The 16253-nt window shown below is 34.9% G+C and overlaps 1 protein-coding gene across 1 annotated transcript in view; it reads right to left on the bottom strand.

The window, feature by feature from the left end:
• The window catches only part of FAP (fibroblast activation protein, alpha), a 39889-nt gene that overhangs the window by 7210 nt on the left and 16426 nt on the right, over positions 1-16253 (bottom strand). Inside the window, exons 12-21 of the mRNA XM_010016830.1 lie at positions 14123-14167; positions 12338-12442; positions 12177-12247; positions 11525-11578; positions 11068-11192; positions 9812-9859; positions 6878-6976; positions 6066-6135; positions 4637-4831; positions 2066-2120 (exon numbers count right to left, since the gene is read on the bottom strand). Coding sequence (XP_010015132.1) covers positions 2066-2120; positions 4637-4831; positions 6066-6135; positions 6878-6976; positions 9812-9859; positions 11068-11192; positions 11525-11578; positions 12177-12247; positions 12338-12442; positions 14123-14167 — 867 coding nt within the window. The remainder of the gene's footprint in view (positions 1-2065; positions 2121-4636; positions 4832-6065; positions 6136-6877; positions 6977-9811; positions 9860-11067; positions 11193-11524; positions 11579-12176; positions 12248-12337; positions 12443-14122; positions 14168-16253) is intronic.

Here is a 16253-nt window from a genome sequence, read left to right as displayed (position 1 = left end):
TTCCAATTCATTTGGTTGGCTTATTTGATATTTTAAAAATCAGTCCACAAGGCTAAACAGTAAAGGATTAGGATCAGGCAGATAAATCTATGCACTGTAACAGAGAGTTCAAAACCTGAATTGATTTAGTCATTATTTTGCCATCTAGAAGAGTTTGGTAAGTCTGAAAGTACTATGAGCTGCATAGTTCATGCATACCTGCCAAGCTATCAATAAGGAATCACCTTTGAACTCCTTTCAAAGGTTATGGACCAGGAAATGGTATAATAAATAGAAAAAATAAAAAAAAAAAAGACTAACATGTTTGGCAAAAGCGCTGTTTGAATATTATATGCATTACTGGGATACAATGCTTTACATGTGTGAAATCTCTTAATTGGTTCTGGAAATAAAATATGACGTGATTAAAAAAATAAAATATTTTCATGTGGCCTTAACTTACTTAATGTCACTTTAGAATTACTCACTTGCAAGTGTCTGTGTCACTTAATTTCACCATATGGCACCCCATTTTATCCTGGTGTTATAGCAGTGTCTGCCCAAAGTAATTTAAATATTAGTTGGTAGAAGCTTCATAGAAAGAGTTTAGCAACCCTGCTCATGTGCTTTCTAAGATCAGGGAACTTCTATAGTTACGGTTGAAATAATCTTACAAGATCCATCCTCTAGTGTGTTTCTGGGCAAGCCTCTTACAATGAAACTGGGCCAATGAAAACAAACAACCAAAAACTAGCAAAAAATAAACAAAACAGTGACAGATCAGAAGAACTCTCCTGGCAAAGACAAGCAGTTAAAGACAATAAAATAAAAGCTCTTTCTGATTGATAATCAGAGAAAAATGAACATGTATGAAGAGAAAAATACTGGAAAATATTAATGAGTGGCTAACATATCAGTTTGTTCTGTTACCTTTTTTAATTAGTGCTGCCTGTTACTGCTGGATAGCTGATACTGATCTACTCAGAGAAGGAGAAAGGGTGGCTAACACAGGTCTGGCCTCCAACCCATTTACCATTCCTTACAGTACTGTCCCTAAAACATGAGACCCTCAGATGTTGCTTATCATCTGGTTCTCCTGTATAGTATCATTCTATTATGTTGCAGCTGCTGAAGCTGCTGGAGGCAGTGTGCCAGTTCTGCATATGCATTCTTGATCCAGCCATTCATGATGAACAAAAGCAATTGAGTCAGATGGCCTAAACATCTTAAAAATCTCTATAAAGGGGCTGTGTGGCATTTGTGCTGCCACTGAGTTGGCTTCAGGTCTCCCATATCATCACTAACAGGTCTGCACCTCGTGTCTATGAATAGTCCTACTTTGGAGTTGATAACTCAGGAAAAAGAACCCCGATTATTCCAAGACTTTATTTTTCTATATTAGAATGCAGTGCTATCTTAAAATATATAGTTGAGCTGTGCCACTCTATTTCTCAGTGTCTTAGGGTAGCGGAATGCGGTCACTTAATAAGAAAGACTTGCAATGCGTCTGGCTGTACAAGGTTCTGGGTGCTTACAAAGAAAAGTATGTGAAAAAATCAGTAATGAAAAATAGACTGGCTGATTATTTTGAATGACTCCTATGCAGTCTCATTTTTATTACTTCTTGGTGAAGTTGTAAACGTTTTACACTCCTAAGACCCACATTCATCCATACTGTCCATTTCAAAGCCAGGCAAGGATACAGTGAATCAGACAAATGCAAGGCTCACATTTGCTGATGATTTTAATCTCAGATCAGAAAGGACATACTTGAATTTTGACACCGTGCCAGCAAGTCCCCAAGTTAAAAGTAAAAGCAATTAAACCATCTCGATTTTCCTTAACTGTAAGTCCAAACAAGGTATTAGACTTTTCAGTATGCCCTCTTGAGCTGCCAAAGATTCCTTTCTGTGGGCTTGCACTGTTTCAATTGTGTCATGTAGGCACCAACAGGAACTACCCCCTTTGGCAATACCATAAAACACTGGTAGAAGAAGCTTTATGCAGATTTAGGACAGAATAAGGAAGAATAAAAAAAAAATATATTATAGAATTATTTAAAAATAGAAAAAAACCAACCACTTACCCAGCCCCATATTGCTATTCGTTTCTCATCAATAAAACCCATTTCTATAAATTTCCTGTGGAAAAGAAAATCACAGAAACAAATGCATTATTACAAAATCATGTCTGATTTCTACAAAGCATGAGTTATTCTATTAATAGATATTTCAGAGGCAAAGAAGACTATTTCTTGAAACAATAAAAATGCTGAAATTAATACTTTCTTCATAATAATTTTTATTCCAGTGGATGAGGACTCTGCCCAACCGGCTTTTTGGTAAAAAAGTTCTATTTTCTTATACTTAGAAGCCACCTGGATATTTAGTCCAGACTAGATTAAACATCATACATTAATACTTGTGTTAAACATCACACATTATACTCATGTTGTACATGTGCATATGTGTGTGATATGCATGAGTACAGATATAAACTCACACACATGCAGAAAAAAAAATTCGAAAAGTGTATTTCTACTAATAACCACATTTAATTTCCTGTAGCTCTGTACTCCCTCAGGCTATTATCATTTTCATTGTTTTAATGACAAGGTGCCATTTGCCATTAACATTCAGACTTTATCCTGCAAGATGCTCAACATAGTCACTTTATGGGTTGATACTCTGATCTCTCAAAAGGCACAGTATCAGCCTCTGAGATTAGGGATTTCCTGGAGCGATAAATAAGCTTTCTTTTTATGCGCCTGAAAAGTGAAGAGCACATACTGCTACTATAGTATAAAATAATAATGAGGAAGACATCTAATGCTCCAACTAGGTAATAAGCTTTAAACAGAGGAAAAGTGCACTGAGCTTACCCATTCAGTAGTCAAACAGGGCAAAAAAAACCCCATAAATATTAGATGTCCTACAAAAATCCCACATCAGAGTCTGAAGACTGTATTTCTAGAGCTGTATTAGCTACAGCAAAGAAAAGAGGATGAGGCAAAAGACCACAAAGGTTTGAGAGTGACAGATAAACAAAATAGGTTTGGGTATATGCCAGGACACATATTAGTCTTATTTTACTATGACAAGCATGAACAACTGACAACACCCAAAATATGGGATACTATCTGGGTGGGACAAAGTTCGAAAAGCCAAAAAATGATTCAGGTTTGTTATATTGCTGTCTAATCCCTGGGATTCCTCCTACAGTAAAAGTCCCTCCAAGAACTTACTAGAGTATAGTATTCTCTCTAAAAATCACGCATCTCAAACCACGTGTTACATCAGGAAGATGGAATGCAATACATTAAACTGAATAAAAACTTAGTCTAGGTGCTGACAGAAAACTGGGAAGTGTGAACTCTGAGGTAATTTCTTCACAGCCTGTCTCAGCAGATTTTACAAATGCAGAATCAGATTAGGTTCCCCCTGTCTCTGACATTTTATGTCTGAGTGACAATTCAAAGTAATAAAAAATATTATCTTTCTGGTGATATTTTGAAGTATGTTTTTTTAAAAGTTTAAAAAAAGAAAATCAAATAATAGATTAATAGGACAACCTGACATGATATGCAGCAGTTCTGTTTCATTTATCACAGAAAAGGAAAATGGTGTGTTTTTTTAATTGAGGAGGAAATTATCACAAAGCAGAAAGAGGAAGGAATAGACACTTTCCTCACATACACTTGTAAATACAGGCTGTGTTCTCAAACAAGTAGAGAAAACTGTGGAAATCTGGACTGTTACATCCCATTTCTAGCTAAGCTACTCAAAGTCAGGTCTATTGCTGAAGGAAAGAGAGTTTAAAGAGTGTATTTACTGTTGCACCTGGAAATCTAACCATGCTTTGATGGGCCAAATTCCAGACCAGAGGCTAGACTAAAGTTCCTATTCCTGCTTTGCATTCATCTTTGTGGAGTCCAAGCGCATCTTAAAATGTTCACTTGAGCAGTGCTACTGCATCTGCAAGCTTATCAGGCAGGCTTTCTTTACAAAATCTCAGCTTTCACTGCCTCCCAAAACCTCTGCGTAGGGAATTATTTTCCTTTGGAAAACTTTAAGGGCTTTGATGCAAAGGAGCACCGTTGGGGAACAATTACCAGAGGACCTCAGACACTTTCTATTGTTCATAACTATCCTAAAATAGCATGCAAGGCAAGTTTATATGACTAACCAACCTCTAGGAGGCTCGTCAGGATTCACTTTTGCTACAGAGTTCTCATTTGACCTTTAGCTAATCAATGTGGTACATCACTATGGATCTTTGTCTAAGAACTGTTGTCACTGAGGTAGGTTTCCCCTACAGGTAGAATTTCAGAATAATGGATAATACATTGGCTTGCCTCTCAACACTTACACTTGTATTTCTCTAGGTGTAGGACTGAAGTCTCTGATAATGCTTTTATAAAATGAAAGTGGTGAGGTCTAAATGTGGACTTAGTAGTATAAGGTCTTAATATACCACACAAAATCTCGCTGACATCAAGCATCTCAGTGATATTTTATTTCTACACATTTTCTTGTCTTATTTGTGGAGACCTCAGCTCTTCAGAAGAAAGGCTGAGTAGTATATTCAGTATTTTTTTTCACATTACTTCTTGTAGGTATGTAAATACAACAATTATACAGGGAGATATTCTACTCACTTCACTGCTGAGATTTGGTCCTCAACTTCATAGACTCCGAGTCTTCGATATACTGCATGCAAAATCTTGTCACCTTGATAAGCTGTCCCTCTGCCATCCACTAGAATAACAATAATTCCCTCTTTGCTTGCAAGATAAGTTATCCAGCTAATGCTAAATGTTTCCTTTACATTCTGACTGCAGGGTCCTCCGTATCTGAGGATGAAAATTCACATGTTTTTGACTCATATTATTAAATTTATAAATGATTACTGGATACTGGACTATAACTGCAGGTACTTCTTACATTTTCTCCACAAGTATTTTGCTATATTGCTGTGGCTCAGAGAGCTCAGTAGACAAGCATTTTTATATATTTATGAGATTTTGCTATCTAAAATCTATTTAAATCCTTTCGGTCTTATGCCTAAGACAAACTGTTAGTTTTAGCTCAGACCAAGGGGTGCAGCATCAGGTGCTTGTCATAAGGGTAATCCTGGGAATAGTCATGCCTCAAAGTCTAATAGTCATGCCTCTTTCCTCTCTCCAAATTCCATAAGTGTAACAGCAGTTTTCATTGCTTTTCTGCATTTGATCTCCACATGCACTCAGCAATGCCGGAGAAAAGAGGAGAAAAAATGTACAGCTCCTTACACTTTCTGGACATCCCCATCTTTGTTTCAATAGGGAGTATCACATGCTATTGGAGCTGCAGTCGGAACACACCCCACATAGCTGAGCAATAGAGAGACATTCCTCACGAGAATTGCCTAACGCAAATTATATGTTTGACCTCAAGGACACAACTAACTTAATCTTCTGTTCTAAACTTAAGTCAAATATACTTAGCATTCTTGGACTTTTGGATCATCACTGATTAATAAAAAATGATGTAAGTCTTACTATATCCACTCAGCTCTCTTTTCTGCCTCTCATTTTTTTAGCACCTCTGCAATTTTTGTTGCCTTTCCTGCCTGCAATAAATTAAATTTGTGTCAAATGCTCTTTAGAAGGAACATTTGATCGAAGAAGCCAGTCCACGTTGTTTAGGGATGTTTGATATTTTTTTTCTTCTTAATAAATGAAGCAGGCTCTTGTATTTTCCATATTAGCAAAGCTGAAGTCAATAATGTCAGTCTGCCTCATGGTAAACAGAAGCAGCAACAGAACCAAGAACTCCAAGCAATACCTCACAAGTTTTATCCCTTTCCTGACTCTGAGGAACTAATCCTTGCCCTGCTAAGATTATCATTAAAAACGTTATCTATTTCCATTAATTGAATTACTATTCCAGAAATATATTAAAAAATCCATCACAACAGACAAAATAGATCTAAGTGGTTTTGCTTTTGTTTTGTGAAATATAGCAAAAGTCCTAGGTTTTGTTTAATTACAAGAAGTATGTTTTCTAGCAAAACAGCAATGATCAAAGAAAGGAAATTGTACATACACCTGAATAAGCAGAGGGTACTTCTTGGATCTATCAAACTGTGGGGGTTGAAGCATTTTGTACCACAAAGCTAGAAAAGACATATTAAAATTACATTGTTAATGGTTAAAATGTTTCATCCAAGCATAATCCAGAGTTTGGTGTAATAGTATATGAAAATGAATCAGCATGAACTACAAACACATGAACTGTGAATCACAGAACTGATGCAAATAACTGCATTGTGCTGCTGAAGAACAATTTTGAAGAAATAAAGTGCCCACTTTCAATTTAGCTGTCCATAAAATTATTATTTCACATAACTCTAGGTTCACAGTTTTCCAGGTGCCTAGAAAAACACAACTAGGAATGTAACTGTTATGAAGATTATCAGACATGAGTTTTGAAAACTTTACACCGATTCATTACCATGGAATATTGTTTATAAAGTCACTATGGAAACAACAGTGTATGCAAGTCAATATAATGTATAACACATGAACAGCAGTTTACATTTCACATTTTATTACCACCATCCTATAATGTTTTTACACAATATTTCCAATAGTATTAAACCAATAGTATTAAAGAACTAAAAAAACCCCAAAAAACTTTGTGAAGCAGAGATGTATTTTAACTACTATTTTACTGAGAGATGCCCTGAGGCACAGACAAATGGGGTGTTGTCAAACAGGGCAGAACCAGGAGGCCTCCTCTTCCCAATCTGACAGGCTAACCAGATTGTTCTACAGAAAAATGATACTATAACAAAATGAAGGCAAAATATTAAAATGGTATGAATAAAAAGTATAATAATGATATACAATTCTTACTTATACCATCCACTTCAAGTTTATTAATTTCTTCTTTTGGCAGTTGGATATTTTGCAAAGCAGACTGTAATTCCCAATTGTCTTCCAATACTCTGAGCTCTAAGTAAAAGAAATGCCTGAATTATTAAATAATTTATTGTTAATTCCTTTTCGTTTTACAAGCAGTGTAATGAAATCAACTCACACACTTCTAATTGGGCTTGATCACATAGATAAATAAAAGCAAAGCACTTACACAGTGCACAAATATTCATTAGATTTCACTAGGATTTACATTTTGCAATGTAAGTCATTTCACATGGCGCTTCTGAGTATTAGAGTCCTGGATGTTATGAATAAACTTTTTTCCCCTGCAGATCTTTCATCCCAGTTTTGTAATATGGTGGGAGCTGGAAATGCAAAATTTACCCCATCTTGTAAAACACAATTCTGTATCTCCTTTCTTGCTTACCACAGTAACATCAGTTTAACCTCTGAGACCCTTGGGCAGTATGGTGGAGTGCACAGATGTTTGGGAATATCTTGTTTCTGGGCTAATGCAGGAAATTCAGTTTCTTAAGGGGTTGTGGCAAACCCTTGCTTAACCACTGTACAGTACACAAAACTTACTGTACAACTGTTCATATTACTGCACACTTAGTGAACCTCTTTTGTGCTTTTGTTTTTTTTGCTTTTTTTTTGTTTTGTTTGTCTGTTGGGTTATTTAAAATCTAAAAAGTATTTAAAATTTTTGTTTCACTTGATTTAAACCCATTTTACAGTTATATAATTTAAAAATTAGTATTTAAAATTTACTTAATTTCCAGCATTATATGTGCAGAATTATGTATTATGAATCCACTGGGTATTGTTTGTTTATGTGCTTTCCCGTAAGTAGTGACGGATGAAGAATATTGTACGTAATGGAAATCAGTGACTTTCAACTTCAATTTAAAAATGAAAGAACCTTTAGAACTGATGGAAATTCTTCTTGGTTAGTTTGCCTCTTTTTTTTTTTTTTTTTTTTTTTTAATGGCTACCACTTCCTGCTTCCGGAAAACCCCAAACCCTCAAAGTACTTCTCTCAGCACTTCTTGAGCTACATAGTGTTCAGGACATGCCAGAAATACAACACTGGAGTTTGTTCTTTCAATCTTGAAAAGTTTTGCAGATTCAAGTGGGGTTTTATGGCTGAAAGATCATCCTAGCACTGGATACTCACCCAAACTCAGCTGAACGCTTTCAGTCCTTCCCCTCAAAACTCCTGAAACTTGCACACTGACACAAATGAATTGTAGGCATGTTAGAAGTAGCTTCCAAACAAGTGTATGTTAGTTTAACTGCATGCCTGCTACTAAAATTCATATATTTTCAAAATGCTGACAAATGCAATGAGAATGGATCTACTAAAAATAGTTTTGCACCACAGAAGATTATAAAAGCCAGGAACTTACTTAAAGAAAATTAAACCAAAAAAGGTCATGAAAAAGTCAAAGAGAAGCCTGAATTTGTTTTTATTCCAGAAGAATAACAGCTCAGCAGAGTGAGGTATCATGAAACCAGTGGTGAAGATCCATTAAATGAAACTGTTCTCTCTTGCGGTTAAGAAACAAAGGTATCTGTAGTTTGGCACTTAGCTGCACTCCATGATAAGGAAGTAGTAGAGGCCCTTGATACACAAGGTCATAATGAATCATAGGAAACAGAGAGCTGTGACAATGGATTAAATCTGAAAAAAATCCATGCATTAGCTGTATCTAAACCTTTAAACCTATTTAATCCTTCTGAAAAAGAAATACCAGAATAACACAATGTTTTTTATAGCACAATTGCAACAGACATGTCGACCAATTTTTTCCATCTGCAAACATTTAACATTTTGGTTAAAAACTAAGATGTACCAACTCCTATTGTAGTCAAAATAATCTTATGTTGCAATTCACTGACTTCTACATGAATCACCACTGATTAATTTAGCTTAACATTAATGCAGCATTTGTCTTCCTCATGTTGTCTTCTGGTCAGAAAACACTGAGTTAACAGTGATTTATCAATACTGGCTGAACTATAAAGACCCTGGCAGTAGAAATATCAGTGCATTTCCACTGATTACTGGGGAAGAAAGGAGGAATGCCAAATCACTGAGGTGTTTTATAGGACCATGCTAGTTTTCATAACATTTCAGGACTGAGTGCTTTGGAGAAAGCACTGGAGAAAGTTGGAGAAATTTTTTAGGGAAAAACAAAAGTCAGAGAGAGAAAAATCACTGCAGAGTAATTAATATTTTCATGGTTAGCAAATTCCTGCTTGGCCTGGTTGTAAACAGTCATCACTAAAAGGCTACTTAAAGAATGAGGGCTCTGAATGTTTCTTGCCGGAGTTTCCATCTTTTATCAATAATTCACCTTGTCTGAAGCAGTTGTTTAAACTGATCATCTGAAAGAGCTTTTGCTCTTCCCTGACACCTCTGCTGATGGCTGAAAAGCAAGTCACTGATCCAAATTCTAATTAGGACATCACAACAGCTCAAACTGCAAACTCTAAATAGTACACTGCTTCATTTTGTATAGGGCAGGTTCGCTTCCGCAAAAAACTCAGAAAGTCTTGTATTCATCCAAATGTCAAAAGGAATAGTTAGGAAATCACAATAATGTTTTCTACAAAGCTTGACTCAGTATTTAGTAGACGACGAGTTGCTGATGTTCATTGCATCCATAGGGTAGGAATAGGAAAAACGTCAGGGTGCTATAAAAGTGCTGGATTCAGGAATGAAAATAAAGTGTGTTCACTGATATTTAGCTTTTACTAACTGGAAAATCTAAAAAGACACTAGATATTTTGATAACAAGATGAGAGGCTTCTTGATCACAATCCAAATATTGTATTAGAGGATCTGCACAGTGAAGATCAATGGCAAAAAAAATTGCTCAGAAATAGGCATGATATTTACAGTACCTCTATCACCGTGGTTCTCAAAAAGAGTAGAAATGGGAATCCCAGGACCTGTCATAGAATGATAAGAAGGCAGTTTATAGTTTGAAGCTGGAATTTTATGATGGAGTTTGTATTACATTAAGATTGGTAACTAAAAGGTGTTAAAGAGCTCAGAGTTGATTCACAAACCTAAATCTTCTCTGCTGTACAACACACTAATACCTGCTGCATGAAATACATAAGGTACTGTGTGACATAGGCCTGTATACATACAGGCATTGCTTAGCAAACCTAATCAAAGCAACTTTAAATCTACTAACAAACTCTTCATCTCTAGAGATGAAGTGACATCTGGTTAATACCTGAGATGTGATTATATAAGGTGCATACAGAATTAACAATGTGAAACATTCTTCTGAGAACATGCCACATCCTATTTGTGAAGGTGAGTGGCTTTCATATGGTGATGACCTTACTGGCTACTTTGTGCAAGAATGATTGAAAGGTGTTATTATTTGCTACATTTGCTTCTCTGCTCAACAGAAGTTCTCAGGAACTCTTCAGATGATCAGTCAATGCAAGATCAGAACAACAGTAAACTTTAGATGAAATATGCAAAAGGAAAACCTCGGATATTTTTCTTTACTTTTTTTTTTCTCAGATAGTGACTTCAGTCTTCCCTGTTATTTGATTACAGCAATGGATAAAATGTTGGATTACTGAAATCACCTAACTTATTTCAAAAGAGCCAAGACTTCATTTAATAATTCCATTACAAGTAGTTTCAATGATTGTGCATCTTCACAAAATGAATTTTTCTTAATTCAGTTATTAAGAATGTTCTCAGGTAAGTATCCAACATTTTGTGGCTGACACATATTTAATAGTTTCAGCTGGGAAACACATTGTAATAGTCTGTCATTGCTAACTTTGATCACATGAATTGGAAATACTTGTGTTTCTAAATGCTGCTGGAGTTGCTGCAAGAGAAACATGACTTTGGTGAGACACATTAGAATCTATTTTGCGCCATGAAGGACTTTCAAAAATCTGGTTTTAATTCAAAAAATCCCAATGTTTTTGTTTAAAAAAACAAAAAAGTGAAAATATTTCAATGTTCTGAAACACCTTTCCAAGGTTTTTGGACATGGAAAAGTTTCTGGAAATCTCTCCTGGTTGTTGTGAAATTTGGGATATCATTTGGGATAATCAGTATTATCTACAACTCTGATAAATTAGAACAACTGATTATATGTTTGCTCCCATACTATACGTACCATAACAGATCAAGGCGTAATACTTAGAATGTTCACTGAACCTTGCTGTATAATACTGGCACCTCTCTTTCCTTAAATTGCAAGTAATGCATTGTTTTCTGATAGGTTTACTTCCAATACTGATTCTAGGAAAAAAATAAAATAAAGCAATATTTATTTGCCACAACTGACTTCAGCTGTGTCTGCCTCACATTCTAGAACATAGACACTGTACTTTCAGAACAGTTCAATTTAAAAATAAATGTTTTCCCTTTTTATCAGTTTTTTTTCCAAGAGTATGTTCAAACTTTAGATGCTATTTGTCCTAAATTTTCAGATATAATCTGAGGTCAAGATTTAGTTAAAATAGCTTGTTAAATCACACTTTAAACATTTTGAAACTAAATTATTTTAATAACAAATCCACAGCTGTCTTCTACGAACTTTGTATCATTAAGATAATGTTGATAACACTTACTTGTAAATATTCCTTCTTCCTGGATAGCCTTCAAATTCATTGCTTGAATAGAAACTGTAAATTCATTTATATGTTAGTAAATAATCCATGAAGTGATGACCTATGAACCAGCATCAAGATGAAAAGCCATCTTGGAAGTTAACTTAGACTTTTTGAGACTTCTGCATGTGGTGGAAGAGTAAGTTAAGCTTATATACCTTATATCTTAATAGATCTTTGCTCAAACTCTGATTAGATGACAAATAAACCATATATATAGGTATTCTATTATAATTCTCGCAAGCTAATCACTCCTATTATGTAATTATGTAATCTGTGTCTACTTATGCAGTAAGTTGAATGAGAGACCGTAAAAAGAGAAGTAAATACACAGTGTTTAAGGGTTAACCACATGGTTAAATTTGAGTATTTCTAAAAAAGTGTCTCTAAGGTGGGTGTTTGAAAATAGAAAAATGAAGACAATTTGTGAAGAATCTCCCATAAGCAAAGTTTGCAAACCTGTGCAGTGCCTTTGCATACAAATGGATACATTCAGATAACAAAGAAATTATACCTAGTTATAACTTTATGAGTTAATGAATGGTGTTCAAATGATTAAGTGCTGCTTTTACCGACAACACTCACAACATGTTCTCTTCTTCACGCTACTTACATTGCATCATTTGTTACTCTGAAAATGTATATTGCCTCCCATTCTCCACTTGTAATTTGGATTGCATTCTCCTGTGAAGCAAGACATACAAGTTACTGAATATTGTGGAATTATTTCAGGAACTTACAGTAGATCAATATAGAACACTTTGCTTGACTTACCACGGAGCCATTGATGTAATGAATATGCTTATAACCATTTTTGTCACTAAAAATTTTGTAATATGAACTGCTGTCTGATGTAAAATATGGTGCAGAAACAAAGAACTGAAACAATAAAAGGAAAATGGTAGATGAGATGTAAGTAAGACTGTCCAAGCTGATCAGCAGGTTATAGTACATATAGTAAAAGTAACAAGACTATTTAATCAGATGGGACAAAGTACTTTGCACAGGTGTTTACCTTTGATATTCAATCTTCCAGTCAGTACAGATTACAGCTTCTAACCTGTCATGTCAGACGACTTAAACTGATAATATAGATACCTCAAGCACCCCACAAATGCAAGCTCCCTACTTACAAATGGAATAATTTGTTTTATATTCCGAATGACCTGTATTTTGTTATTTAAAAATAGGTAGAGGTGATTTTTTAAAAATAAGTTTCTGAATAAAGCTAATGTTCATGAATGGTACCAGAATGAAAATCCTGCTTGGCTGATTCACTGAGCAAATACAGCACTAAGTAAATGGATATCTGAAGCTTCCCATACTATTCCATTAATGTTAAAGAACAGATTACCCCAGGTAAGACCATTCTACTTTTGTTTCCTTTCAAACCATCGCCTCTTTACTAAAATTGTCAGTCAAGATGAGTTACTGCAGCTGTGTTTTATTTTCAGAATATGAACAGAAGAATGACCTGCAAGCACTTCAAACATAGCACCGAACATTCCCCAGTGAGTGACTTCTGAATAATAGTAACCCAAACTCAACTAGAACCTGTGACCACAAGCTGAATTGTTCTGGAGCCTGCTTCTAATACTCCTGATACTTGAAATTCCATAAATGCTAACGCAGGGATTTATGCATGTCTGCAATTTCTTTAGCTCTAATAAAAACCTGTCATTACAACCTTGATAAAAGTGGTGAAACAAGAAAGGGACCAAAATAACTAATCTTGTAAATGTGTAATCTTCATTTCAAGTAAAAGCACATCTCTTGAAGGACAGTGTACTAAAAAGCAAAACTCTCATTTAAGTCCACTGCAGGATACTCAGGCAGAGTGTGAGGTTCCCCATATTGAATTCTAGTAACTCCGCCTGCCTGTGGAGTAAAATAAGCAATAATACATATTCACTCTTAGAATATAATTGAAAATCGTATTCTATGCTCTTACAATGTCCTTGCATGTTTGTCTTTCCTGTGAGTAAGATAGGTGTTATGTCTCTTCAAAGATAAAGGTTACTTAAGGGTAGAAAAAAATTCTTTTGCTTAGGGGTAACTTCAGAGGACTATCAACTACCATTGTAAGTGGGATATTTTACCTTGAAGATTCTTCCCTAGCTGAAGATGTGCAGCCCTTGGCACTAAAACTGTGTTCTGAATAGAGAGGTTTTCTTCTTAAAATGCTATGGTATGTCTGATCTTCTGTCTTGAATGACATCAGAGAAATTTACATCTATTTTTTGTCTCCAGGATGCTTCTAAGAATTACACTACAGTATGAATCTACCTCTTTTCATGACTTCCCTCCCTTCAGTATAGTGTCTAATCAGTTGGTCAAAAATTTGCAAAAGGAGACAGAAAAAGTTTTTAAACTCAGAAAGCAGGTAGCCAGATACTATGCCTAGCACAGCATTAAAGTCTTAATCCTAGAGTGCAACAAGTTTAAGCAGTAGTGTTGTATGACTCAGAATGATGCTTCATGTTTCAACTCACTGCCGTGAATATGCAGAAAGCTGTAGCTTTTCATTAAATCAAAATGGAATGCAACAAGAAAACGTACCCCGCCTGCCCATCCTGTTTGACTCTCTTCTATGTGCTGTTGATTCTGAAAAACAAAACCAAATGTACAATCATTTAAGAAGCTCAAGAATGAGTTTATGGAGATTCAAAACCTTAAAATAAAAAAATCTACAGCCACCTGTAAAAATGTATTTTAGAACACTTGCTATGAATGTTCAGGGACTTGAGGGTTGCCTGAGGTAAATAATATTACTGTGTTAATACCATTATGTTGAAATATTCTTTTTTAACAACTGTCATCAGAACTAAATAAAAGCTCAAGTAATTTTTTTAACCTTATGCAACGTTTTCACTGAAAGTAAGAATTAACAACTACTTAATCTCATGAACTTTTCAGCAAAAAACCCTGAGTAAAACAATTTCAGGAATAATAATATTAAAAATCTGTGTTAGATTCTCAGCTAGTTCGTTTGACATATATCCTTTCATTTCAAAGCTGTGATGTTGATTTATAACACAGATAATGTGACTACTAGGTACATCTTTTAAACAAACCTTAAAACCACAAACCAAATACTTTATCTAAGTAAATAGAAACCAAGGGTCTCTGTACTTGGTGCTCAGATTAGAGATATTAAAGGGCCTGATTTTCAACAGTTTAAAAAATTCTTAGAAAGAAAGTATTTAGAAAATGAATTAAGGACTGGCAAAGGTAATGTAAGCAGCAAAACCCAACCAGGTTATCATACCCTGAGACTATGGAAATGTTTAGCAGGTCTCAAGTCCTTGTAACATTCTTAAAGCTGATTTTAAAACAGTCTTCTGCTGAGCATAAATGGATCAGAACCCCCAGCAGCTAAAGGTACATTTTTATTTATGCTTTACTTCTAAAATTTCTAGTGCATTTTCAATACTTTTCTAAGACTTTTTCATTGAAGAGTATAATATCATTTGTTGGATGGAGTGATTTAATATTTAACAATATATTTCATTTTTTATCTTGCAAACTTTTCTTTATACTGTTCATTTAATACAGTATTTCTTCACTGTCTGAAATAAACACAATAAATTTGCTTTCTAAAGACTATGGTTCGTATTTGCTATTCTCAGTGTAATCTCATAAATATTCAGAATCATGCTTTCTCCCTTTAAACTTACTCCCTGAAAAGTGACTTATTTGAGAAAAAATTGCAGGTACTTGCCCCTTAGAAGGCTGTTTAGTACTTCACAAGGGCTCCACTGGGCTATTAACTCAGAAGAGGGACTTTATTTCTTTTATAAGATAAGAAAAATAGGATGTGTTGGTTTATATCTGCATCTTAAATTTACTTTCCTTTCTTTGAATTAAGGCTCAGATCTTGATGACGTAGTCCATTAAGGACATATTTAACTTCCCTCATATGAGTAGTCCCATTGACCTCTATGGGATTTTTCTGTCTATTAAAGTATTTACAGAATTTAATTAGAGGACTGGCATCTCTATAGGAAATCCTGATTTCACAAACACATGCCTAGCTTTTACTCACATGAATAGTTCCACTGAAGTCATATTGGTTTCTATGGTCTATTCACCATAAGCAAGACTCAAACGTGAACATTTTTGATGAATCGACACTTTAGGAACATCTTGTAGATTTTGTTATTATTTTCAAGCACATAAAGCCTAGCACATTTATTGTACATTAGTCTCAATTTAATCTGAAATCAACAAGAGAACTTTTTTTGCCAATGGAAACATACAGAGATATACTTTCTAACAGCAAATAGAGCTAATGCAGCACTCCCATCTGTTCACACTCCTTCAATTGGCCATTTGTGCAAACTTTAATGTGATAAAAGCATTGTATCACTGTATAAATATAGAGTTGTAGAAACGTCAGTAGTGACTCCATAAATAAGGTTTCATGGAGAAATGCAATTAAACAAGGATCATGAACACAGTCCTGCAAGATGTTAATTGTTCTGGTCTGGTTCCAGCAAAGCAATTAAGCACATGCTTAATTTTAAACACATAAATAGACCTACTGAAATAAATAAAACTGGTTACATGCTTAAAGTTAAGCTTGTGTTAAAGTACTTTGGTGGATTGTGGGAGAGTCCTAGGAAAAAAAAAATCCTGTTATTTTTTTTCTTTTCTTTTATTTTTATTTTTTATCCCTCCCCCCCCTCCC

This window comes from Nestor notabilis, unplaced genomic scaffold (assembly GCF_000696875.1).
Source record: "Nestor notabilis isolate BGI_N333 unplaced genomic scaffold, ASM69687v1 scaffold11106, whole genome shotgun sequence".
In the NCBI taxonomy this organism is placed as follows: domain Eukaryota; kingdom Metazoa; phylum Chordata; class Aves; order Psittaciformes; family Psittacidae; genus Nestor; species Nestor notabilis.
The sequence above is the reverse complement of the archived record's forward strand: the minus strand, read 5'-3'. Positions and strand labels throughout refer to the sequence as shown.